Genomic DNA, 27,878 nt, shown 5'->3' on the forward strand with positions numbered 1-27,878 from the left:
TGTGTTTTCAGCCATATTCATGTATTTGAGTGTTAAAGGTATGGATATTAGGATCCCCCACCTTTGTATTATCTGTAATGGTGCAGGAATTTGAAAAGTTCATGAGGGACTCAGCCCAGACAGAAAAACGTCTGGAGCAGGCGCATGAAGAGCTGCTCTCGAGACGAGACGAGAGATTGACGCCGGAAGACCTTCTCCGGCGGCAACGGAGATTGCAAGAGATCGTCATCGACCAACCAAGCAATGTGCTGCAACTTGGTATGTCTTGGTGTGCAGGCATAGAATTATTCCTTTGTTAAATTGTAAAGTATTTATGTTGACTATACAAATACTTTTCAGATTTTTCACGCGCCATAAAGAGATTTTTATAGAAGCACATCACCAATTAGTTGGTTTCAAATCAATGTTACTATAGAAATCTGTTTGCCAAAGTCTTGCTTTATCAGTGATTGTAAAGCAACAACAACAACAACAACAACAACAACAACAAAATGTCAACCACTTATTTTATTGCTATGGGCACTTTAAAGAAGTGTTTGTTTTGCTACAAATTGCTTCCTTTTTCCAATATGTAGAACTTTATAAAGATGATTGAACACCTTGTCAAAGTTCATAGAAAAAGTTGATATGCATTATCATAGATATTGCTTGATATTGAAAATCATTGAATGGATATAACCATTCTGATGCTTAATTCACTACTTACTATATTTGTCCGACCCCTGCAAAAGTCAGTGTTTACTCACAAGTTTTTAATAACAGCTAGTTAATAAAAGCAGTCAAGTCTGCTCTATACAATAATAAACACCATCATAAAGTAAACTCCATTTTAAGAGGTGCAGTGAGTAGAAAATTTGTGCGTTCTAATATAACTTTGACAGGACAGAGAAATGCGATGAATGGGCTCGTAAATATGTATGGACATATGTAGAACTCACACAGGGCCACAAAGAACAGTGTGTTTCTGTATGACAGTACAAGTGCCCCCAGGGTAGTAGCACTTACCTTCTTGACCTCTTTGACCTTTGACCAGAACAAGAACCCTGGTTTTAACTTCCTGTCTATACAATCATTCTGATTTTTAGTGTTCAGCTATCCCCCTAGGCACAACTTTTTATAGGAGCATTGGACTTAAAGGGATTATACAGTTTTGGTTGAGACCTAATTTCAGGTTTCTAACATTTTTTGGTGAGATAATGAGAAACCTGTTATGAAATATGAAAGAGCATGTAATTCTATGAGGAATTCAACCTTTATTTGATGAAAATTGGTTTTGAAATGGCTGAGATATCCAAAAAAGAGCGATTCTAATAAAGTGTGGGACCCACACTTTATTACAATCGCTTTGTTTTACTTTGTTTTTGGATGTTTCAGTCATTCCAAACCCGATTTTCATCAAATAAACTTTGAATTCCTCTTAAAATGGTATGCTCTGTACTATATCATTTGTGTTTTCTTGGTATCTCGCAAAAAGTTAAAAGCCCAATTCTCATCTCCACCAATACTGTACTATCCCTTTAAGGTACTTTAGACCATGTTACACATTGGAGTCAAGCTAACAATTTTTTGTCATATTTTTTTTTTCAAGCTACTACAATATACCCATTGTGTTCCCTTTGAAAAAGAAAAATACAAACTAAAAAGGCCAACCTTGTGTGAAAATTGTGGTTTCAGGAATTCAGACAACAAAATTCAAGAAATGATTGGAGTATTGTAAAACGAGGAATTTTCGCGTGCACTTTAATTTCGCGAATTTCGCGAGCGCCAAGATTGGTGAAATTGAAATGCAAGCGAAAGTTCTTGTTTACACTGTAAGCATTGAATGCCAGTGGCACTTCGCGAAAATTTCATGCCACGAAAAAGGCTGTCAGCTCCAATTCGCGAAAATTTCATGCCGCGAATATATCATGTTTTACAGTATTCTGGCATGGCATTTGTTTCTATTGTGTATATTTTCACAGGAAGTGAATTATCATGTTGTAGAAATGAATTGATTTCCCTGAAACACACATTACCCTAATCAAGTTTGTGTAATGCAAAGGTCGAGTCAACTGAGTTTGAAAGTTGTATGAGCTCTATTTACCACCTGCTGAGTACACTGTGGTGGCTGATTAAATGGGGAATTCTTGTGTGTGTGTTCTATTTCATGCTGACGTTTTTCCTTGTCAACGTGAGAACATGTTTTGCCTTTGGTTTGCTAAACGTAGCCCCTGTGGATTAGTGTATCGCAGCTTCCATTGCTTGCTGTTTAGTGCTCTTCTGGGGAAGGTCTTGATTTGAGTTCTGCAAGGTAAGAAATTTAGTGTTTAAAGATGGTGTCGTTTAAGCTGACTCTCTCCGTATGTGTCATCAAAAGATCCAACCAGGCAGAGCGCCTCTCTCTTGTAGAAGACATCAGATCAGCTTTGAAGGAGGTATCTTCGGAACATACATCGTTTTATATGCACCCATCAGCCATGCTAGACATGACAGCTCTCGTTTCTGAGTGAGATTATCGCTAAAGTTGTCAGTGATTCTTATTATTTCTTACCAATTCTCCTCTGCATGTTCTGTAGTATTTCCAAGTTATGTGCCTTTGATTCATTGAGATTGTTGTAAATAGTCCCACGCCTTGTGTTTACTTGGAGTGTTTCTAGCCTTTCTCTCAGTGACGCAATGTCTACCAGCTGTGTGGATGCATTTGCTGCTGACTATACACCACTGTGTGTACAATATGTGGACAGTGAGGGTGCGTGGCAGAAGTGTATCTTACGTGATGTGATACAAACTGGAAGATGTTTTGCCTGTTATTCAGTGTAGGATAGCAAAAGGTGGATTTGTCAAGGTTGTGTATTTCAAATGAATACCTCACTGTCTTCTTCTCTGGGTGGATCTTTGACCCACGTGGAGTCCTTCATCCAGTGTTTGTCATGTGTAGAAGCTTATCTCCCAGTATAATGGATTCAAGCATCAATGTGCACATTGGAAGTGATTGGATTTATCATCTTACTGTACATGTACACATGTACAGTGTACCTCGGACTGTGATACTATCCGTTTTCATGTGTCTTTGATTGTGGCATGGAAAGGGAACAGAGGATCGACCAGATAAGTGGAATGGTAGGGATTGCATCCACAATGTTGTTTCTGCTGGAATTCTGATGTAATTGGTTTCTTCATAGAAACTTTAAATGTTTCATAATTGCATGTTCCATTTGTCTCTTGGAAAAAACCAACAGGGAACTCCATCTCGCGACGTCTGGAGTCGGACTCCGGCTTCCGGCGTCAGGGCGGAGACGAGGACTTTGCCACAGAGGATCACCTCCTGATGCACCGGCAGATCACCGTCCGCCTCAACACCCTCCAGCAGAAACAGAACCAACTCAGAGGCTACCTGGCGGAGAGGGACAGGCAGCTGGGGGCCCACATGCAGCTAGGAGATATGGAAAGTGGAATCAAGAAGGTGAGGCAGTGGTAGGCTAGTACCAAGGGATGAGTGGGAGGAGCATTAAGGCATTTTAACCTCCTGCTTCTGGTAACAGGATGATCTATGTATCAAACCTTCGGAGAACTACAATTTGTACAGTGTTTGAAATTAAAGGCGTAAATAGATTAAATCATGGTAGCAAAGAAAAAAAAAAGGAATGGGAAGGGATAGAGTTCTGTTTGCTTCTGGCAACAAGATGTACATGTACCATAGTAAAGCTATGGAAAAGTACAGCGTATGCCGCTGTCTTCGAGCATAGGCAGGTGGGTAGGGGATGCCACATGACCAAAATCCCAAATAAACCTGGCAAGCTGAGGAATGACCATTTACACTGGCAAAGAAAAAAAAAAGGAATAAAACTGCAGAGTTTCAAAAACTTCACTTCTGAGTTGCCTAGCAACTTTGACGTAATACTGGAATGTGCAGAAATGTACAATTTTTCTTTGGCAGTGTAAATGCCCCTAGAGTACAATAAGTTGCTGGAAAGCAAGGCTGTGAAGATTTAGGATTCAAGCCTCGTGAGATCACTCATTCGTCCATCGCTCTCATCACAGGTGGTTGACTGGATCGTTGGACCCGGGGAGAAACTCCTCGCCTCCCACGTCGACATCGGAGTCAGCTACGAGACGGCAGACAAACTCAGGAGAGAACACGAGAAGCTAGAACTCAAATGCACAGTGAGTATTATTGACCACAAAAAAGTAGAACTCTCTACAGGTTGTAAATTTTCACACATTTCATGCAACATGAAAGTAGTGAACAAAATAAAAGTGTGCATATGAATGTCACATTATTTTATCTCTGTAGTGTGAAGCAATATACACTGTATGATACTTTGATTGTTTATTCCTTTCATTATATCTATGTTTTCTCTCACAATGATTTCCTTATCTCCAATGTGCACAGTCAGCCATGATTCATGATGAATTATTGAGTATGTTTATTCGAAAGTGATTCGTTGATTAATTGTACCATGCAGAAACAATAAATGAAATGAAGTGAAATAATTCAGTATAAGGTAATGTGATATACTATATACAGTGCGTATAAAAAAAAAAACGCAACAAGATTTAATTTCGAATTTGTGAAGATTGTGTTAACTTTACACCAAATTGAGTAGCAACATCTTAAAGCCACATATCTCCTCTTTCCAATGATATCTTATTTATTCTTACACGGTCATGGATGGCTGAGTAATCATTCTTTTTGGACAATGGGTTAAATTGGACTTCTGACCAAGTTTCAGTTAGTAAGACCAGCATAAATCCTTTTCAATTCTCCTTTTTTTTTTTTTTTTTGGAAAGCTGAATGTCTGGGCTTTACTTTGTGGAAATGTTTTGCTCCTAGGGCCCTTCTTCTTCGAAAACAACATGAACTGAAATGGATACTTACACATTTTAAATGAACATGTGATTCCTGAATTAATGGAAAATTTTCCTGTGCAACAAAGGGGTGTGTTCAGATGCCTATGGTGGGCACAGGATGGCGCACCAGCCCATCGACTAGTTGCAGTAAGAAACAGATTGGCTGAGGTATTTGGGAATCGGGTGATTGCCTTGTATCATGATGTGGAGTGGCCACCACAATCTCCGGATCTGACTTGTTGTAACTTTTTTCTTTGGGGTGATCTCAAGAGCAAAGTGTTCATTACCCCTCCACCTGACATTGCAACTCTGAGACAAAGAATCACTGATGAGTTTGAAGCTCTACGCCACCAAGCCCCAATGATTTGCAGGGCTGTGCGTGAGATGGAGAAAAGAGCTAATCTCTGTGTGGAAAGGAATGGTGGCCATGTTGAGGGGCATGGGATGTAATGTTAAAAAGAGATATCTGAAAGAAGACAATGGTAAGTTGCGATCATTAATTTCATTATTCCATTTGTTAAGTTAATTTCTAATAAGGTGCATTGATTCTTGCAGTGTCTAAACTTGGTCCCAAGTCCAATTTGACCCATTGTCAAAAAAAAATGATTACTCAGCCATCCATGACCGTGTATGAATAAATAAGATATCATTGGAAAGAGGAGATATGTGGTTTTATGAGGTTGCTACTCACTTTGGTGTAGAGTTAACACAATCTTCACAAATTTGAAATCAAATCTTGTTCCTTTTTTTTGATACGCACTGTACAATATAATATATAATGTATTGAACGATGTAATGTAATATCAATTTATATCTTTGATCTCAAGGTAAATATTGTAGGAGAAGAAGTCAACATCAACCAAGAGGCAAAACAGCTGCCCTAAAAGACAATAAATTGAAACCATCAAAATCATTTGATGGCTGTGCACATAACAGATCATTCATGTAAATTCAAGTGATGTGTGTGAGTTTTCAGTGTTAGGAAATGACGCTCACAGTGTATGGAAAGAGGTTGTATTAAGTTCTGCATCTATGCAAATGCCCCGCAGGATATCTATGGAAACTACGCAGAACTTCGCCATGTGGCAGACTCCATCATCAAGAGCGGCCATCCGAGGGCCGCGGACATCGGTTCGCAAAAGGACTACCTCGACACCGTCTGCCGCAGCTTTGCCTCGCGGCTGGAAAGGCGGCGGAACCTCGTCATCGGTTCCGTACGATTCCACCGACTATCTCAAGAGGTTAGTTTCAAGAAATCCGTACTATAACGCATAACCTTCTTGATGTAGTTTTTACAAGACTCTTCTACTGCTTTGGTAGCATTCTAGTTGTGGATCATCATTTTTTGCTTGCTCTCTTGGGGAAAAATTAAAAGAGCATTTAGAAATACATGTATGCTTATAGCACTGAAGTAGTTGATACTTTAAAATGTCCAACAACATTAATTTACTTTTTTCTCACTTGTTTGTTAATTTACAGATCAGCAGTTGCAATCTTAACAAATTTCATTTGTAGAGGGAGACAAATTGAAGAAACTCACACCTGGACATTAATTTCCTTTGTGTATTGTAGAAACTTTGTGGAGTGGCAGAAGTGTATTTCAGTGCTATATTTAAGTTTACAGTAGCTTTGAAATAGAACATGACTGATGTGAACATCAGATAGTTAATGTGCATTTCACACTCTGAAAAGGGAAAATGTCAGAAGACAAGTGAGACGATGTGATTACTTGAGGTACATTTGTCCAGATGATTTGATGTTCAGAGTGTAGCCCAAATACTACTGCACACTTCAGTATTCTCACCAAAATTTACACGTCATCTCAATAAATACTGCTTTGAAAAGAAAACAAAAGTTTGAACATCAACTTTGACATATGCTCTCTTTCATAGTACTCGCACAGTATTCCCACCAAAATCTATATTTCATCTCAATAAAAACTGCTTTGAAAAGAAAACAAAAGTGTGAACATCAAAGTTGACATATGCTCTCTTTCATTCAATATTACTTGATGGAAAGAGGGTTTAATAGTTGTATGAATGGCGAATAACCCTAGTAAGGCAGCAGAATGATAATTTTATGGAGCTGCCATGGATCTGCTATGATCAGTGCCACATATCCTATTAAAGGCATAATTTACCATTTGCAGAAGAAACAAAAACCCAGCATTAGTGCTTTAAAATAGTTCTAAAATGTGAGTTAGGGATAGAAACGACCGCTGTAAAAATTTGAATCCGTGTAATCGATGTTAAAGGACAAGTTCACCTTCATAGACATAAGGACTGAGAGAATGTAGCAATATTAGTAGAACACATCATTGAAAGTTTGAGGAAAATCGGACAATCCGTTCGAAAGTTATGAATTTTTGAAGTTTTTGTGCAGTAACCGCTGGATGAGAAGACTACTGCAGTGTGTGAATAACTTAGATGTCACATGCGTACAACAATATAGGAAAATATAAAGAGAATTTCACAAAATTTCATCTTATGAAAAAAGTTCACATTCCCCCGACTCGTTACCGACAAATGTTATGGGTAATATTATTCCCCCTGCCTTTAGAAAGAGCCAAGTCAAGTGCTCTTTTATTATGTGAAAAAAGTGAAAATATGTTGAATTTTCTTTACATTTTCTTTATACTGTTGTACGCATATGACTCACAAGCTGTAGTAGTCTCCTCATCCAGCGGTTCCAACACAAAAAATTTAAAAATTCATAACTTTTGCATCGATTGTCCAATTTTCCTCAAACTTTCACCGATGTGTTCTACTAACATTGTTGCATTTTCTCAATCCTTATGTTTATGAAGGTGAACTTGTCCTTTAAGTATTGTTAAATACACAAGATGTGAACAATAGTTATAGTAAAAAATGTTTCCAGACTAAACTGTCTACAGTTACGGTTTAATGAGAAAAATACTGATATCTCCTTATATTTTAGGCTTTGCAAAAATTTTATATGGTTGGATGTTTTGTGATACAACAGACCTACACATATGCATCAAATGTGATATCTTGAACATTTTTTAAATCACTGCTCCCAAAGGTAAACAGGACCTTTAAGCCTTGGAATATACATGTAATTGGTAGGACAGGTGCCTAGTGAAGTGACTGGATGTTTGTATCCTGGTTGCTATGCAGGCGTTTTCCAAGCTGGAGGACCTCCTAGAGCTCTGTACTGGTGAAGTGAAAGTGGACTCGGTGGAGAGTACGGAGGAGGCCCTCAGACTCCTCCTTGACAACCTTGACAACTCAAGTAAGTCCGTCCTTCATTCTCTCCCTGTCTCTTTGATCAGTCACTGACTGTTCATCTCATTTCTTTTTGAAAAGAAAAACATAAATTTTGAGCTTCAATGTTTTTGACATATTCCCCTTCATACTACTCTATGGAAAGAGGGTTCACAGCTGGCTTCACATTATTGAAAGTGTGTGTGGGGGGGGGGGGGGTTTCCAGTTTCTCTGGTTAACTGTATGAAGTCACCAAACTCTTTCTAATTGAGGTACCTTGTAAAACTAGTGAGTTGTCATTCCCTTGCTGTAGCTCCACATTCCTAAAATCACAAGGATGGTAGAAGGAAATATTTTGGTTTCAGAGAATTATAAGAATAAGAGTGAATTACTCTTGCACAAGTAGTAGCTAGAACAGCAAATATACTGTATTTGTTGTACACAGTATAAAGAAACCTGCTGTGGGAAGGAGCTATAAGAAAGCTATAAACATAACAAATACACTGTACTCTATAGAAAAAATCAACAAAAACAAACAAACAAACAGAAGAAACCACTAGGTAATTAGGAAGCTGTCATTTTATTTCAGAAAAGCCCTGGCAGTATCAGAGTTCAGGTCTTTTTGTGTACTAGTATATTTTAACTTCATGTGCATCTAGACATATTTTAGGCCCTTTCTTTCATTCTCACTGGTACCCTTGTCTCAAATACGATATGTTTGCATCCATAGCATACTGTGGATCAAAAGTATTGATGAGTGCTTTTGAGATATTGCTGGTCCCCAATGAAAGACTTTCTGTGTCTTCTCGATCCTTGCAGTGTTCGTGACAGACCGAGCTATTCGGGAGGGGCGGAGCTTACTGGAGATGATGAGCCTCCCGGTGAAGAACGCCTTCGGCCGTGACATCACTCCGGACTACCGACGTCACATCGAACACGTGGAGACTATCCTGGCGGAGCTAGAAGGTCGCCGCGCTCAATGCCGCGACCTCGCCGAAGTCAGGAAACTCAAACTCCAACAACTTTTACAACTCAAAAGCTGTGAGCGTGATGCAGAACAGGTAGGAATAAGAGAACAATTTCCTTTTTCATGTCTTTGTGTAAAAGACCTGGTAGTGAGGGAATTCATGGGTAGCCCGATTCCTTCGCTATCCACTGGGGTACATTCGAAAACCACGAATAGCGCCCATCAGCGAACACGTGCATTGAAGCGTACGCTGATCTGTGACGGTCGTCTTCAGTTGAGATTCTGTGGCTGTTTGCGTACTTACACAGAGATCAGTTATAAAGCTGTTTACAGTTGGCTACGGGGATTCTTGAATATATCCAAGCTGGTCCAGTCTTACCACTCCATGGTTTACCCATGCTACAGGGTCTTTAACTATATTATTTAATTCTCTTGTATGTAGGAACATTTCATGTTCTATTTTTTGGTCATCATGCAGTACTGGGTTTCATCTGACCTGTTTCAATATTTTCATTGGCCATTTATTATCTACACTGTGTCTTTGAAACATAGCTTTGTGAATGACTATTCTGTGAATGAACAGGTGAGGGGCCATGAGGAATGTATGACTGAGAGAGTCATCCATGGTTTGCATGATTTGGTGTAACGCTGAGTTGTTCTTTTTTTCCCAGGCCTCCTCATACAATGTATGTTACAGTATGCTGTGAATCACTTGATTTAACACTACTGTTAAAGTGGAAATCATCACGGTGTTGAAATTTTTGCCCATTTTGCACAACCGGAAACTAGCACGAAAATAAAAACACATGAATATTTTTGCTTACTATGTGTTCATGTAGTTGATGTCTGAAAAACCCACGAAACCTCCCAAGTGCGAAAAATTAGTCACGCAAAAATATCCACTTTTGCAGTATATTTTCTCCTCGTGTTATCTGAGGCTGTGAATCGCTCTGTGTAACAGTGGTATATTTTCCTCATGTCATTATCTGTTTGCGCAGTTCACTCAATGTAACACTCACTTTTCTTTGCTACATAGGCCATCTCATGGATTCAAGAACTACTGGACAATATGCTGCTTCAGCATGTCGAGATCGGAAGGTCGGCTGACGAGGCATCCTCGCTCAAAGATGAGCACGACAAGTTTGAAGCTACTGCAAAGGTGAGTAACACAGATACAGACAAATATTCACAAACACAAAGAAATTATTTGAAAGGAGTTAAGAAATATCATTGCTATGGATAGAAAGTCATCAAACTCAAGCTTATCAACAACAACAAAAGAAAAAATGAAGAAGCTCTGGCTGGAACACTCACTACTTGAACCACAAGTTGTCATAATACGGTGAGTGAATGACATGATTTTATACATCATTGGTACAAATGAAAATGCCATTGTGTTGATTTACACTCAATTTGAAATGCAGATTTCACACAACCTTCTCAGGAACTTTTCTTCAAAATACTGTAGACCTACTTTGCGGTGTGCACTGACTTCTAGATGTGAGCAGTGAATGCAGATTTGATGTCATACATAAAAACTGTTCAACATTTGTTGCACCTTGTTCACCGATTGGCACGTTTTTGAGAGTGCTTTCTTTGATGATTGACACAGGTGTCTGGAAATTACATTGTAGCTGTCAGTAAATAGAGATTACCTAATTCCCCTTATCCTGTTGAGGACGAGTCCCGAGTATACTCGGGCAGGTGTCTATGGGAAATGTGTGTTGTAGCAAAACCAGTCTGTCCTCAATGGGTTAATCCCTACTGTGCCAAAGTGGCCTTCATATCAGACCAAGGCATATTGTTATGCCTGAGAGGGCTGGATACATTGCCATAAGGTCATGTTTGAAAGATTTAAATGAAGCCGATGAAGAAGCATGGCAAATTAAAGCTTAGTGTTGGGGCATATGAATAGCTAAAGGAAGAAGATTGCCATACATAGTTCAAGTGACAGGTATGACAACTTTCCTAATAAGTTCCTTTTTACAATTGCAGGAGACCTATGACTACGGCAAGAACCTTCTCAGGACATCCCTCATGCTCCGCCGATCCTTGCACATGAGTCCGGAGCCAAACCACGACAAGTCGGAGCGCCTGGAAGCAGCATGGTACCAGTTCTCTCAAGCCCTCGGGGAACGGTCCTCCCGTCTCTCGGTCTCCGTCATGTTCCAGCGCAATGCTGACAAGGTGCCTTAATCCTTCCCATGCCTTGTTTCCTGATTATCACTGATGTTTAGAAACTGATTGTCTTTGGACATGAATCTTATAATATCATTCTCATTATCAAAGGCATGATGTAGTAATTGCATATGAAACAAAAACCCAGCAATGCTTCAAAATAATTCTAAAATGTGAGTTAGGGATAGAAAGAACCACTGTGAAAATTTGAATCCGTATTATCAATGTTAAGTACAGTACAACAGTATTGTTAATTATACAAAATGTGAACAAAAGTTAAAATGACGTGTTTATAGACCGAACCGTCTACAGTTACGGTTTATTGGGAAAAAGAGTGATATCTCCATACAGGCTTTATTTCAAATCTTTTACATGGTATGATGTTCTGTGATAAACTGACCTACATGTACACGTACACACATGCATGAGATGTGATATCTCAAACATTTTTTTAAATCTCTGCTCCCAATTGTAAACAGGACCATTAATAGTCTTAAAGTGGGAACCTTATATCGATACACCTGGGCCCCATTTCATAAAAGATGTTAGGATGGCAACTCTTGCTGGAATGGCAACTTCCAATAGCTACAGCCAATCAGGAAACTGGATACTCATCGTTACCATGACAATTGCCATTCCAGCAAGAGTTGCTATCATATCAACTTTTTATGAAACGGGGCCCTGATTTGATTGGGTTTGTCAAACTTGAATATTAATCTTAAGTTGGTGAATGGGGAAATGTAAGTAACCACCATCAGACTGCTTTGAGTTGAGTATGAGTTGATTTTATATAAAGACGAATGTGAAGATATATTGGAAATTAAAAAGTACAACATTTCGCGGGTGTTCGACATGGAAGACAAATGAAATCATGGATGTGATCTAAAAAACAAACAAACAAACAAACAACAGAAATAAGGGTTATTTGTAGATCTAATGATCCAGGATTAGTCAAATGCAGATCATAGTGTGGGTTTCTTATAACAGAAAATTGGGATTATTCAAAAAATGATAATAACTGGCAAGCATTGGTTAAGCTCATCTTTGCAGACCAGCACATTTATCTGAAAATTTATTGTCAGTGAATTTGGATTGTGAAATTCCCCTGCACCCTATTGCTGCACCATGGTACACAGTATAAATAAAGGAAGGTAAGCATTATTTTGCCTAAGTGGGTTTTCAGGGGGAGAAACCAAACAGCAGTGCAGTAGTTTGGTGAATTATACAAGTGTAAGCCTCTGCCTATAAAAAGTAAGATCTCCCTTCTTGGTTTGTTTTAAAATTCAGCTGATATCACAGATGGACAAACTCTGCCAAGAGGTGGCGCCCCGCGTCGCTGCATCGGGTTCTGGCCGGCCGGATCGATTCCTGAATGCCTACGAACCAAGGAGGCAGGCACTGATCCGCCAGTACAAGGAAACCACGGCGATGGGACACGCCCTGCTGGATAGACTTGCTTTACCAGTTGTTTCGCCTGATAGGTAAAATAGACTTGCCTTTATATGCTTTCATGACCTGTTGTTTCCCCACTAAACTCATTAAAAATTACTAACAAATGCTTGCAATTTGTGCCGTGATGCTTGTCAAAAAAACTGATGTATGGTGGCAAATACATTTTTTTGAGTTTGTAATATGCAGAATATCAACATACTGTGCAGTTCCGAAAAAAGGATTGATGCTATTAACCCACTGAAGAGTAGTGCTGACTACATTTGGGTAGGTGTCTATGGGAAATGTGTGTTATACATTGTAGCAAAATCAGCTCATCCCAATAGGTTTAGTGAGAGGAAAAGTTTTAACCCGTTGAGGACGGGCTGATTTTGCTGCAACAGGCATTACCCATAGACACCTGCCTGAGTATACTTAGGTCTCGTCCTCAACGGGTTAAACTAGGCTTACACTGCAATTGGTGGTCTTGCAGAAGTGAGATCAACTTGTGGTCTTACACTACGTAAGCCTCTTTCTGAAAATCTGGCAAAACTACCGGGTGCCTCCTTCCATTCTTCCTTTTGCTGCCACCAGCTGGTGCCCTTTTGACCAGAATTAGCTGCCTTTTAAAAGTGGTGGTACATTGTAATACCCTTTTGAATGGCTTTGATGCCCCTTGACATTTTTGGGGATCCAAGGCCACTTTGCCCCAGGATGAAAGTCCCCTTTTAACCTGTTGAGGATGGACTGATTTTGATACAACTTGCATTTCCCATAGACACCTGCCCGAGTATACTCGGGGCTCGTCTTCAACGGATTAAAAATGGCTGAGACTTTCAAAAATCTTATTTTGAGCCCAGTGATAAACATCGCCTTTGATGTCACCTTGATGCTGTTTCCCGGAATCACTCCTGAAAAGAATGATAGCCTTGTGCTACATACGCTGTATATTGCGGTCATTCGTTCTTGACATTTTGGGCAAAATTTCAGAGTTTGAAACATTGGTAGGGACAGAGATCTAATCTCAGTCTCAGTCCAAGTCTTGGTGCACTTGATGTAGATTTCTGTAACATCGATATGCTGTGTTCAGTGAATGGTGCAGATCTCCAAAACCTACACTGTAAGTGTCAGTGAATAATAGTTAAATTATTGATTACTGTTGTATACTAACAATCTTTCTGTAGGATGTGGTATCGTATGCCCAAATGCGTTTGCCCCGTGGCAGAATTTGCTCCTCTTGTTCTTGTGTTTGCATGTTTATTTTCCGTGGGAGACATCAACTCTAGTGCTTTGTAAATGCTGGTAAAGTTATGGAAAGAGAGTGTATACGTTGAGGGTTGACTTGAATCTACTTTTGATTATAACATGTAATGAAATCTGTTTGACTGGACATAAATTACGTGTGAAATTCATGGAGAGTAAATAAGTCAAGTTGAACGGATGAACTGTTACTGTAAAAAGTGGAAGTTTTCGTGGTGTTGATTTTTTCGTGCATTTCGCGCAACCAGAAGCTAGCGGGAAAATAAAAGCAAACAAATATTTTTGCTTGCCATATTTTCCAGCAGTTGACATCTTGGTTCCACGGAATTGAAAACACGCGAAATTCTTCTTAACCGGCCGAGCAAGAAATATTAGTTGCTCGAAAATATCCACTTCTACAGTAATTATGTGATATTGTCATACTACCTGGATGAATCAAAATGTACATCAATGCACTTTTGATTGTTATTTTTTCTTTTCCACATGTCCAGAGCTGCCCGGTCAGCCATGAGGGTCGTGCCAGAGCAGCTCCAGCCGGCTGCTGACCATCTCCACCAGAAGCTAGAGGAGCTGGACGGGAAGCGGAGACAGCTTGACCTCCTCTGGGGCGTGGACGGGAGCGACGGCAGCACCCTGGGATCCCGGTATGGTTCCCAGTCATCCCTGACCTCCGGAGGGGGGATCCCCAGGAACCAGGGACCCGCCCCTCCCCCGAGTATGGACTGGGATGTCGTAGCTAAGCGGGATCTTCCCCAAGAAGAAATTGTCCCGATTGTCGCCCAGAAGCAACAGGTGAGACAGAAATTTCCTACGAAACATTATTTCTATTTTTTATACCACTGCCATGAGGAGTACCAATGCCATTATGTTTTTGGGTTCTCCGTCTGTCCCTCTGTCTGTCAGACATCATGGTATCACATTTTAAGAAAAAGTGTTCAATCAATGTGTGAAACCTAACAACAAACACAATTCAGCAGATTGAAAGGTGTAACAAATAAAACTTGTATATGTGTATTTTATAGATATTCTAATTTCTCTTTTATTATGCCGAAAAAATACATTTTTTTTTTCTTTGACATTTCTCTTTTCAGATGATAGAATATATTGCTACATTTTTTTTCTCTTTAGCCATGTTACATTTAAAGGTCCTGTACCAATTATGATTGTATTGGCTGATATTGACATTGATTGCATTTACGGTAGAAAAAGCAAACATGTATACCGTCATATTAAAGAAATGTTATGCATCCCTTGTCAAAAAGGTTGTTAGTGGCAACTAGAAGACTGGCCTGACATAGCAACAACTGATTTATGCAATCTCTTTTCCAAGCACTAAATTTGCATCGAGCGTAGTGTGTATATTATTGGGTGGAAAAGCTTGTTAGGTCCTCAGAGGAAAAATAATCCATAAAAGAGCACGGAAATGAGCACAGAAATGAGCACCAGAAGGTGGACCTGTGCACTATACAAGTGGCCATTATTATTGTAAAAAATGAATTTATCAGTGAACTGGTCTCTTATTATACTCACAGCTGGAACACTGTTGTGTTTAAATTTATGCCAGCCAAAGTGATTAGCGGCAAGATTCAAAATTATTGTGAGTCTTTTGAAACGGCGTCCTAGGGTCCGACTCCCTGCCTTTATCATCCATAAGTCCCCTGATGTCCAACTTTTTCTGTTCTATGTTCCTGGTCTTTTTTGAGGATGATTGATTGTAAATGTTTTCTTTTCACAAACCATTTACCAGTCTGCCATGTCGGCCCCGCCACGCGGAATGGTCAACGGCAGATACAGCGGGAGCCAGAGCAGCTTGGACCAACTGACCGGCCGGCACAGCGGCAGTCGTAGCAGTCTTGACCGGCTGGACGGCCGGCGAGGCAGCAGGGGCAGCGTCCAGGGACTGGATGACCGGCGAAGTAGCCGGGGAAGCCTCCAAGGGGTTGATGGTAGACTCAGCGGGAGTCGTGGCAGCATCGACAGACTCGGAGCACCATCATCTGGTTACTATGGCAACAGACCGGAGGATGAGGCACAGCGAAGACTGAAGGAGTTTGAAGCTCGAGTCAAAGAGGTAAGTTAGTTTCCCATTTCGTCGCTGAGATTAAGACCTCGTATCTGAAATTTTGGTGAAAATAACTTTCTTGGATTAATGGTCAGATAATCAGTTAAGTGATGTTCTGTCCAAATCCTAGCTGTCTTACCCCAAACATGAAGCCACCATGGCATGTTAAAGGAAAGGCTATCCCATTGGATACAGTGCTTTGGCTGCCATGTTGTTTTGCTCTCCTGAACATTTGACATTGTGTAGATACGAGGTCTTGTTGCCCCATCGACGATATATTTTTAACTGAGCTTTTGATCTGATTAAATTTGCATCAAATTCTGTGAATATTAAGGAAATCTGATACGGAGAGGAAATACGCAGTGAAAGCAGTGTGTGTGGTGACGTGTTGAAGACAGATATCGTGTTACATGTTGCAACACCTCCAAATGGCTTATTATTCAAGTATTGTTCTTTTTTTTTCTTGGTTTTTGTTGGTGTGAGTATGCATAATGACCAATCAAACAAGTATGTAGGTGTGTTTGCTGGTTGCGTCTAGCCATTAGCCTACAGAAGACTTTGTGGTATTCCTGCCATGTCCTAAATATTGTATACATTGTACGTTGTGTGTTCCTTTTGTACCATTTTTATTTTCGCGAATTCCTCAAGTCAAGTAATACTATCAAAATCAGCAACTCACCAAAATATTGCCTCCCATTCGGTATCATAACCCAAGGAGGAAAGTTACTAACTTATCTCCTCAAAAAAGATCAGACTTATTTTTCCTTCTGTCACTTTGGTTCTTGATCACAAATTCAGCCACACATGATATTGTCCTACAAATCCTAATTCACAAAATATCATGCTCAATAGATTATAGAAATACATTTGCATTTAGTATTTATTGTCTATCAAAAAACATAAAATAAAATAAGTGTGTGAATAGTGGATGATTCATGAGCCATGTCATTTGCATAATACTGTAATATTAGTAAATCCAGAACATCAATCACGTACATTCCTGTATTTTCACTAGCCCGAGTTTGATTAAGATTGATGGTTCAGAGTGTCTGAGCATTTCTCTAGATGTGTTCACAGTGTTTGGCTGTGTGGGTGCTTAGTATTCAGTGTTTATTTTGTCCTGCATTAGGGAGACTTGACTGCATATGATTAATTGAAATGATATTTATTTGTTACGGGAAGCTATAACTCTTCAAAGCAAAATGATCTGAGTAATGCAATGATGTGGCTCAGTCTGTCAGTGTGCCTGCCTTGCAGTCAAATGGCTCAGGTTCAATTCCCAGTGAGTTAATTAAAAGTTGATAGATAATGTTCCTTGACAAGACATTGCAGATGGTTCTAGTAGATAAGGGAAGGTCAACTTCTTTCCTCAGTATTTTATATTCCATCTCCCTGGGAGCCTGTCTGCCTTTAACTCTGTGTGTTCCATGGTGTAAACCCCTTGTGTGCCACATTATTTGAGACTGCAACGCACAAGTGCTTTCAGAAAACATTGTTTTTCACAACCTTATAACTTTTAACAGAAAGTTTTATACCAGACAAGCAATGCGCAAAGTTGTGAATTAGGGCAATCTTACAATAAGTGGGGCACATAAACGGAACATTCAGGCTGCAAATTAAGTTTTGCTAATTAAATGCCATTTATTATTTTCATGTAGCGAAATATGTGTTCTGCCATAATCAAAATGTGAAAAGATATGTTAGGACCACCTTTTCTTTCTACTGGACCTTGGATCATCATGTTCACAAAAGTGAAGGTATGTAACATGGACAGACATTGGTCCCCTTCAGCAGTATATCTTATTCAGAATTTGAAAGAAGCTGTAATTAATATTTTCAGGTACCATGCACAATGAAAGCAAAGTTGAATATTTCCGGGGTATGTACATTATTTTATGAAATATTGTGAAATGTTAACATTGATTAGTCATAACATTATTTACATGTTTAGTTTAAATTCTCTATTAAGCCAATGTGGAAAGCAAGGGCCTTTTAAAACAACTTTTGTTACTTTTTATACTGTGTATGGATTACTTAAAGTAAATGCTCTTCATAGAAATACAATTGTTTAAAGTTACAACACAATGTTAACCATGTGGTCAGGGAGCTTGTGTCATTGAAGGTACAAACATGGACAGACGTCTGTCCATGTTCGTACCTTCACTTGTGTAATGGTTCAAAATTTCTAACAAGAGACATCTGTATGCTCTGATCTGCTAATGGAAAAAAATTATTACATGAAATGAAATTATTTTGACCATGTAAAATTACATCACCTGAAGGATAATAATCATGAGGGGAATCTGATCTTGAAGGTACGAACATGGACAGACGTCTGTCCATGTTCATACCTTCGTCTGTCCATGTTCGTACCTTCACATGTGGAATCATCCAAAATTTCTTATTAAAACCATCTGAGCTCTCTAATCTGCTAATAAAAATAGTGTATGACATGAAATAAAAGTATCCAGATCATGTTTAATTCTATTACTAGAAAGATGTCACCATCATCTGTCAAGGAAGGTACGAACATGGACAGACACATGCGTTTACTGTACAGGTTGTCTGTCCACACACGAAAAAATTAATTCACACATATTTTTGAATGATTCACAAAGGAAAGTGATTTCAGACATTGTTAGTATATTATGTCTTTCTGGGGCCATAAACCTTGATGACTCATCTTTCTGTATTTTTTATTAAATTTCATATTCAATGAAGGTACAAACATGGGTGAAGGTATGTAACAAAGTGGACAGACATGTTTTTGGCTACTGTCAAGTCACGGCAGAAACTTGTGGGACTTCCCTAGGGAGTGGAAGTATACTGATTATGTAGATGCTGGCCTGGCATGTCTTATGAATCCAAGCAACTGCACTGATATGGCTTATTTTTCAAAAAATGAGTCTCCTTAAAATCTGTTACATACCTTCAAAAAGTGGACAGACAAAGCAACACTTAAGTTTGATTGCCAATTGCATTAAATTTGCTTTCAAGCTAAGCTAGTTTTGGTTAAAACATTTCAACTTATCCCGTAATGAAACTACTTAATCACCAAAACTCTCTTTCTGCCCACTGGGAACAAAAGAAATTAACAGGTGAAGGTATGTAACGGGATGGACAGACATGCCTATATCATACAGGCTGTAACTGAAATCCATTTTCATTTAATAAATGAAGTAAATCTGAAAGGTAGAGACATTTCTTATTTCAAATCTGATGTAGATTGTACAATGGAACTGTTCTGGATTCAGTTTCATTGCTAATTTTTTTTTAGATTACTGTTTAGATTTCTGATACTTAAAATGTCCCGTTTTCTATGCCTGTTTTACTGTCTAAATTGACGTTTAATGTGATATAACAAAAAATCCGCCCATTGAATGAACTCAATGTTATCTATACTATCTCTCACACTTATTCTTTTCAAGAAAATATATTAACATAAGGAGGCAAATCTGAATTACTTTTATCATCAAAGCTCAAATATCAAAAGTGGAAAAGGGAATAGTTATTGTGGGATTGCCCAATAAGATAAGATACCCTGTAGTTTGGCATTCAACACACTTCAGCCTTTGCAAACTTCAGCAAGATACAGTGTAGGTATCATTGCTTGATGTATATGACTGTTTTTTTTTTTTATCCACTTTCATGAAATTTGAGTTTTAAGATGGCATCATTATCCATTTTCATTACCCCATTTATACACAGAAGAGATAAATCAATGCATAGAGTTTTTAAAGATCTTTTCTCTCTTTCCTTGAAACTGTACTTCCCAACTCTTTCTTATTTCAAATCACTTTTTTTTTGAATGGGTTAGGATGGTCCAATTTTGACAGGTTATATATCAGTTTAAAGTTTAGAACTCATTCTTTTAAATCAATTATGGAGAAAAGTCGATTTTTTTTGGCCTGCTTTTTGTGGATTTTGAGCTAGATGGTCACATACAGTGCTTTGATGGCTCCAGAAAACCTTGCACTACTGTTACAAGCTATGGTGCAATGTACTTGCGTGTGTGTGGAGAACCATGATGCATTCTCTCAATGTCATGTTTTTGCAACAAGTTCATTGATCCTTTCCTGCGCTAAAGTGACTTAACTTTTCACCCATCAGTGGCCTTGTCAAAATATCTGTAAGCTGATGGAAAGAGATGCTAAAAGGGGCTTTTGTTCAGAGAACCTGGTTTCATTGTTTAGCTGGGTTGAGGGGGGGGGGGGGGGGGGTCGAATGAAAAGATCCAATTTCACATTCCTTTATCATGACACATTTTTTGTAGCACACAGGAGAGGAGTTAACAGCTCTATGCAGTGATTTATCTCTTATGTGTATAAATGGGGTAATGAAAATGGATAATGATACCATCTTGCAACTCAAATTTCGTGAAAGTAGTTTTGTTGTTTGTTTGTTTTTTTAACAGTGATGAACGTCAGGGAATGATACCTACACTGTATCTTGTTCATGTTGAAGTTCACGAAGGCTAAAGTGCGATGAATGAGAAACAACTTTGGCTAAGGGTTCTAAAAAGTACACACTTATCCTTCATGTGGTATACACCATGGTTACAAGTGAAACTCTTACTCCTTTCAAATTAATTGAGTAGTAGTGCTCACCATTAAATGAAACATGTCAAGCTTTAATTGGTAAATGGTGTGAAAATGTTTGAAAGAACGGTTTTAGTCTGATACTGTATCTTAGATGTTACTGACTTCATGAAAGTGAACAGCATTATAAACTGACATACATTTTTACTTTCTCTTTCTCTTTGCTGTAAATTAGCTTTGAGTTAGAAATAGAAATGTCTCTAAAAATGTAGAAATGTCCATCAATGAACTCTACAGTATTAGATTTGCCCATTGCCACTTTGTCTATGCAATCAATTATGATTCCCAAAGTTATCTACAGTCTATAAAATACTGACAAAAAACAACAACAACCCAACAGATCTATAATCTGGGTAGATGCATAGGCATATTTCTCAGTTGTGGGTTTTGTATTATTTGAGAAAAGGAAATCAGTTATTACTCTTTTCGTGGATGACACTACCAGGTTATTGCTACAATTACACCATTGTAAGTTCTGTGCTTTTGAAATAAAAATATTTCTGCTTGCATGCATTCACATAAATATTTGAAAACAATTCGATGAGAAGTCTAAAAAAAAATGCAAATACTGTATCATACAGGCATCATACAATTTTAATTTGTTCCTGTTTCTTGATGAATTACTTTTTTTATTGAAAAGGCAAAAATAATGTCCATTTTGAGGTACCTTGTATGTACCATTTACATAAGATATCAACAAGCAGTAAGAACAGGGAAGAGTACACATACACATGCACACACACACACAAACACTCTAATACACAGTGTGTGGTATACAAACATCTTATCCTGTAATCACTCGTGTAGGCAATGAAGCAAGTTGTGTATGCTGTAGTGTGTGTGTGTGTGTCTTGCCTGAGATAATCCCACTGCCTTTACACAGCCATTGGGTTTCAACCTCTCTCCACCAATGGGGTTCAGCTAGGGAGAGCCTCTCCTAATATAGATGTAACAGGCTTGGTGTTCTCGTTCATCTCTTCCCCTCTCTCTCTGTCCATTGGGGTTTGGTGTAAGGTGGGGGGGGGGGTGGGGGTTGGAGAGAGGGAGGAAGAGGAGCGTGTGAGACCAGAAGAGAGAGAGGAGGAGAGAGCTGGTCCTGTCTACCACCGCAGGTCTTCCCCTCTCCCTGGCTCAGTAGGGAGCCGAGCGGTGGAGACGAACGGTGCGTTTGGCTGGCGTGGGGCACTACGCGTGTGCATCGTTACCGGCACCGTGGTGCGCTCGCGACACCAATTTGAAGCACGCCGCGATTAAGAAAAAGAAATAAGAGCATCTCCAATGGCACGGCGATAAACGCAAATCTTTTTTTCTGCATGTGAACTAGTTGGAGATTAGAGGGAAAAAAAAATCTGAAGCAACTGTTTATGTTGTTTGTTTACTGTGAACTTTTTGTTTTATGTTGAATGTACTAAAGACACTATTACGAAGGGACCAATTACGTCCGCATCTAGTTCTACAGGTTCCTACTAAAAGAAACTGAAACAAGCTAAAGGAATTGATATTTATTGGACATTGATTGTGACGTACGCGAGACACTAACAATGTCTGGGACTAAAGAGAAACAGCCGGCTTTGACAACAACCATTAGCACTGTAGCTGTGCAGAGTGGGAAAGCTAGGATCGTTCTAGCTGTACTCCAAGTAAGTTATGCTTTATTCTCACTTTCTGTAATATAGACCCTAAATTGTTAGCAATGTCTTCTTTTGCTGTCACAAAGCATGGAATGGTCTCTACTCTCATACATTATTCATTTGATATTTGTGATTTCAATGTGTGTTGAGTGTTAATTTTGAATAGTTGGCAAGTTCATTTAATCTCCATTTTGTACATAAATGGCTCTGTAAAACTCATTTCCTTTCAAGGTCATTATTTTTATATTTATATTTAATCAGTAGGCCTATCACTATCTACTATCACATGGGGAATCTACAAGCTGTATTAGAATAAGTAAGAGCAGATGTACAATATGTCGTATGACATGTACATCATGTTCATAAAGGTCATGACCCCTGTAAAGATCATTGACCTCTTTCATCCTCAACTGATGACTGTCCTATCGAGCAGACTTTTCCAAATTTACTAACAAGTGGAATTTTACCTTTTAGTGCTTGCATCTTTTTTTTTTTTTAAACTTCATATGTCAATGAGATTATAGATATCTCTTTACATTCCAGGTGAGGTGGAAAACTGGAAAACTGGATATTCGCAATTTAATAGTGAATGTCCAGATGAATCCTGAGTTTGTGCATTTGGTCGTGACACTGAAATGTTGCGTTCGGGCAATAAACTCACTATACTTGACAGTGTTCTTGTCCTATTATATTATCTGTATCAATACCATAATGTAAGACCAGTGGAATGTTAGTTCATACACTGTACTTCTAAACAATTGGTTAACAACAATCTGAACTCTTTTTAATTGCATGTCAATTTTTTTAGTGTGTATGCTTCTTTGAAAATCTGAAGTGACTTCAGCTTACTGAAATAACCTGAGATGAAATAGATTTACATGTAAAGGAAAAGATTTTTTTTAATGCATACTGTGTAGGTCAGTTGTATCACAAAACATCCTACCATATAAACATTTGGCAATAGAACATAAAATATTAGGAAATATCACTATTTTTCTCAATAAGCCATAACTGTAGACAATTATAATTATAACTGTAACAATTATATTAAAACCTTTGTTCACATTTTGTATATCTAACAATACTTAAAATCAATTATACTGATTCAAATCTTTATATTGGTTGTTTCTATCCCTAACTCAAATTTTAGAACAATTTTGAAGCAACAAAGCTGGGTTTATGTTTCATCTGCAAATGGTAAATTAAAACAAATCATTGAATAGAATAATTCCATCAGAGTTTTGCAACGAGGAGAGTAAGATGCAAGAAACCATTGGTGACACAGGATTACTCTCTTCCTGTATATTGATTGGCTCTCTCTCTGTCTCGTCTGACCACACAAAACGCTTCAACAAGACAGTTTATTGACAATTAGGCTAGTTGTGTTTACAGTGATGACCATAAAGTCGTGTTGTGTGTGTCTCCTGACAAGCGCCAAGCTATACCTTCATACAGAGGAATTTTACTCTAACAGACGCTAGATTGATTCAGATCTAACCTCCCTTTCCCCAGTCTTGACACGTTTCCTTCTATCTTTTGAACTTGTCATGATTAACTGTGCTGCAGTATGGAATTAGAGTACATGCACATTGTATTGATATTCTTTATTTTATTAATAATCCTGTCTTGTGTCTTTTTACAATCAATATATGTAAATGACAGTTTACACATAGATTGTTTCTTTTGTACAGTTGACATGAGAGATGTAGGGAGGAATTCTGGAAATCACATTTTCAAAATTTTAATACCAGACAGCATGTCAATTTTGTTGAATGGTCAAAAAAAGTGTCATGTTGGCCATCTCTCCTGAACTTACAAGTTGTACATTGTACATGCTCACAAATAGGGAATATATAGTGTTTACTGTATATCTCATTAGTGCCTTTTTTAAATATCAAGATACATTTTGACTCTATTTTAAATATTGTCACAAAATGAGACACATTGGTATTTGTATCCATTTTAGCTGATAATGATAAATGAATCAAATTGGTTGACACTTGGTATGATGTCTGTATTCTTGTTAGTTGTTTCTATACAGATTAAGCATGTGGGAAGTAAAATCTTACTGTAGTAATTGAAAATGGGAGCATTCTAAATTTATAATCCATTAGGATTAATGAAATATAATAATTGCAATTACATGGGCACAGCCTGAACATATTGAGGATGTGTTACAACAACGTCTCTATGGAGATGGAGTATATATTCTACCTGCATCATAGTTACAATGTACTTGTGCTTTTTGGAGCGATTTGTGCAAATTTTGGGTAACCTTGATTACAGGTTTTGTCTGCGAGACCGAAATCCAAGACACATCTCTCAAATCCGTTTGGTCAACAACACCAAAGTAACATTTCCTTCTTTGCAGAAGAAGATTAGGGATTTTTTTCTTCCCCCCCCCCCCCCCCCCCCCCCCGTTTCTTTTCAATAGAAGATTATCTTTACCCCTCCCTTTCTTTATCAGTGTCAGTGCAAACTCAGGAAACTTCGCATTTCTTAGATGATTTTTTTTTTTCAGTAAAGATGAGTTTACTTGACAGAACATTGTAAAATAGTGACAAAATCTTTGCATATATGATATATGAAGCCCTAGTGTTTTGCAAGCTGTTTTGCATGGGCTGTTCTTACACAAAATGCTCAATGTGGGACTATAACTCATAGTCTTTTTTTTTGTCAATGTAGGTACACTGTAGGCCTATATGGAGGTTCGGTGTAATAATGGCAGAGGTAAAAATGGCAGAGGTAAAAATGGCAGAGGTAAAAAAGGCAGAGGTAAAAATGGCCATTTTTACCTGGCACCTATATATGGAGAGGGGCCGAGAGTGTTTTATGTTAGCATAATGAGGATCATTCAATGATCGAAACAATTGTTTGAGAGCAAAATTAATGCCTGGCTAAACATCTAAACCTCATCATGGGTCCTTTGATGATTATTAGTCTTATCTGTTTTTTTTTATGGGCACTCATTAGAAAGATAAGTGAAGATTATTTTAAGAAGTTTGTGAATGCATTTTTTATTGAATTTATCACATTATTCTCTGCAGACTATTAATTGATGTGTTTGTGAAAGGGATGAATATAAGCCGCCATACCATTGCCAGATTTGACTAATCATGATAAATTCCAGTCAGTTTATACCCAAATATGTTTCTTGTTACCATAGCTACTGTATAAAACCAGAAATATTTGTGGCATGAAACATTTGTGAATTGGAGCTGATGCCCTTTTTCGCTGCACAAAACTATTGTGAATTTCCACTGGCATGCAATGTAACGTGTAGACAAAGACTTACGTACACATCATGATCTTACTCTCGCAAATCTTGGCTCCTTGCAAGAGTTTCATGCATGCAAAACTTTCTGGGGGGTGTTTCATGAAGCTGTTCTTAAAGTTACGAACGACTTAAGAATGACTGGTGATCAGTTCTTGTGCTGAATTATTGAAATTCTGATAAGTATAGCACATCAGAACTGATCACCAGTTGTTCTTAAGTCATTCGTAACTTTAAGAACAGCTCTATGAAATACCCCCTGGTTTTACAGTAGGCCCTATACCCAAACTTAGATTATGATTCATATTCTATGGTACATATACGCGTAGGCTAATAATAAACATAAATCAACATCAGCCATCCACTGAAATCTGTTGAGTTCTATCAATCTAAACTATCTATATAGTTGTCGTTGTTGTTTGTTTGTTTTTTGCTGTGTTATGACTTGTCTTGCAAACTGGACTGTGCTCTATGGACATTTATTATAGTTCATTTCAAACATCACATAGCTAATCGCCCCTAAACACAGGTGAAACCGATCGGGTCATGCACATTGGGATCAGGACTCAAAACGTTTATTTCCAAATATATCGGATCACCTAATTTGTTGGTCATGACAAATTTCGAGTGTAGTTTCATGAGTTCTTTTTTAATCCAATCTTTTAAATTTGTTGAGTTCTGTTGATCTAAACTAGTTTTTAGCATGTTATAAATTGAGTAAACTGGATTGTGCTGCTGTGGATGTTATTTTAGTTCACTTCATGAGTTTCCATCAACCAATCATCTAAATCTGTTGAGCTCCATCGAGCTAAATTAATTTTCAGCAGTGTTATAAATTGCTAGAAAGCAAACTGAAATGCTACTATGGACATTTGTTCTAGTTCATTAGCATTGGCCTGGCCTCTGTGTATTAACTATCTGACCTTCCCCATCCATCTCTCTCCCTCTCTCTCCTTGTCTTTCTCTGTCTCTCTTTCTCTCAGGCTGACTCTCCACGTTATCACTCTCTCTCTTTATCTCCGGCCATGTCCCAAATACCAGAGATGGTAGGGCAACCAAGCCTATCATACATGTACACTCCCACCCACTCTCATGTAGTCTTGTCATCATCCATGCATTCAGTTTTAGTCATATCTGCAAATGAAGTCTTGTGATGGAGACTATTTAAAGGTACTGTTTACCTTTGGGAGCAGTGACTTAAAGGACAAGTTCACCTTCATAAACATAAGGATTGAGAGAATGCAACAATAATAGTAGAACACATCAGTGAAAGTTTGAGGAAAATTGGACAATCGATGCAAAAGTTATGAATTTTTTTAATTTTTGTGTTGGAACCGCTGGATGAGGAGACTACTACAGCTTGTGAGTCATATGCGTAAAACAGTGTAAAGAAAATATAAAAGAAAATTCAACACATTTTCACTTTTTTCGCATAATAAAAGAGCAATTGACTTGCCTCTTTCTAAAGGCAGGGGGAATAATATTACCCATAACATTTATCGGTAACGAGTCAGGGGAATGTGTACTTTTTTCAAAAGATAGAATTTTGTGAAATTCTCTTTATATTTTCCTTATATTGTTGTACGCATGTGACATCTAAGTTATTCATACACTGCAGTAGTCTTCTCATCCAGTGGGTACTGCACAAAAACTTCAAAAATTCATAACTTTTGAACGGATTGTCTGATTTTCCTCAAACTTTCAATGGTGTGTTCTACTAATATTGCTACATTCTCTCAATCCTTATGTTTATGAAGGTGAACTTGTCCTTTAAAGGGGGATGGCTAGTAACTGATCAGTGGGAAACAGTGGGAATGCTGGGGGATGATTGTTCCAATTCTTGTGGGATTCATTTAAGAGTACGTTATATATCTATTGTTGTGTGAAAATTATTTGCTTCAGAATGGTCTCATATTCAAGTAATGTGCAGTTTAATGTTTCCAGGTTAGCATGCCTGGTCAGTGACGGGGCATTAATCTGCACATTACTTGAATATGAGCCCATTCTGAAGCAAATAATTTTCACACAACAATAGATATATAACATACTCTTAAATGAACCCCACAAGAATTGGAACAATCATCTCCCAGCATTCCCACTGATTCCCACTGATCAGTTACTAGCCATCCCCTTTAAAGCAACATGACAATGTCTGTGATTGATATAACCCATTGTGGAGAACACGCTAAGATAGAATTAGTACCCAAGAGAATTGACTCTTTTTGTTAGAGTATGAGGACCTATAAGTTCTACTGAAGAGAAGAATTTTGAAGTTTGGACTTTATGACAAATAAATGTACATTACAATGTGATTGTAAAGAAATAACACATTATGGCTTAATAAACAAATCTAGTAAATCAACAGTGTAAAGCCAGGGGAAAATAGGTGCCTGTTCCTTTGATATTTGACATTGCAATTCAGTTGA

The 27,878-nt window shown here is 38.2% G+C and overlaps 1 protein-coding gene across 1 annotated transcript in view; it reads left to right on the top strand.

Annotated features, from left to right (window-relative positions):
* Nucleotides 1-27,878, top strand: part of LOC139728705 (uncharacterized) — a 169,470-nt gene that overhangs the window by 50,177 nt on the left and 91,415 nt on the right. Inside the window, exons 8-18 of the mRNA XM_071639651.1 lie at nucleotides 87-258; nucleotides 3,219-3,442; nucleotides 4,021-4,143; nucleotides 5,880-6,071; nucleotides 7,968-8,082; nucleotides 8,874-9,115; nucleotides 10,058-10,180; nucleotides 11,017-11,208; nucleotides 12,487-12,680; nucleotides 14,379-14,679; nucleotides 15,635-15,958. Of these exons, the coding sequence (XP_071495752.1) occupies nucleotides 87-258; nucleotides 3,219-3,442; nucleotides 4,021-4,143; nucleotides 5,880-6,071; nucleotides 7,968-8,082; nucleotides 8,874-9,115; nucleotides 10,058-10,180; nucleotides 11,017-11,208; nucleotides 12,487-12,680; nucleotides 14,379-14,679; nucleotides 15,635-15,958 (2,202 nt within the window). The remainder of the gene's footprint in view (nucleotides 1-86; nucleotides 259-3,218; nucleotides 3,443-4,020; nucleotides 4,144-5,879; nucleotides 6,072-7,967; nucleotides 8,083-8,873; nucleotides 9,116-10,057; nucleotides 10,181-11,016; nucleotides 11,209-12,486; nucleotides 12,681-14,378; nucleotides 14,680-15,634; nucleotides 15,959-27,878) is intronic.

This window comes from Diadema antillarum, unplaced genomic scaffold (assembly GCF_040938485.1).
Source record: "Diadema antillarum isolate AM-2024a unplaced genomic scaffold, OU_Dant_1.0 scf00000019, whole genome shotgun sequence".
NCBI classification, from domain to species: domain Eukaryota; kingdom Metazoa; phylum Echinodermata; class Echinoidea; order Diadematoida; family Diadematidae; genus Diadema; species Diadema antillarum.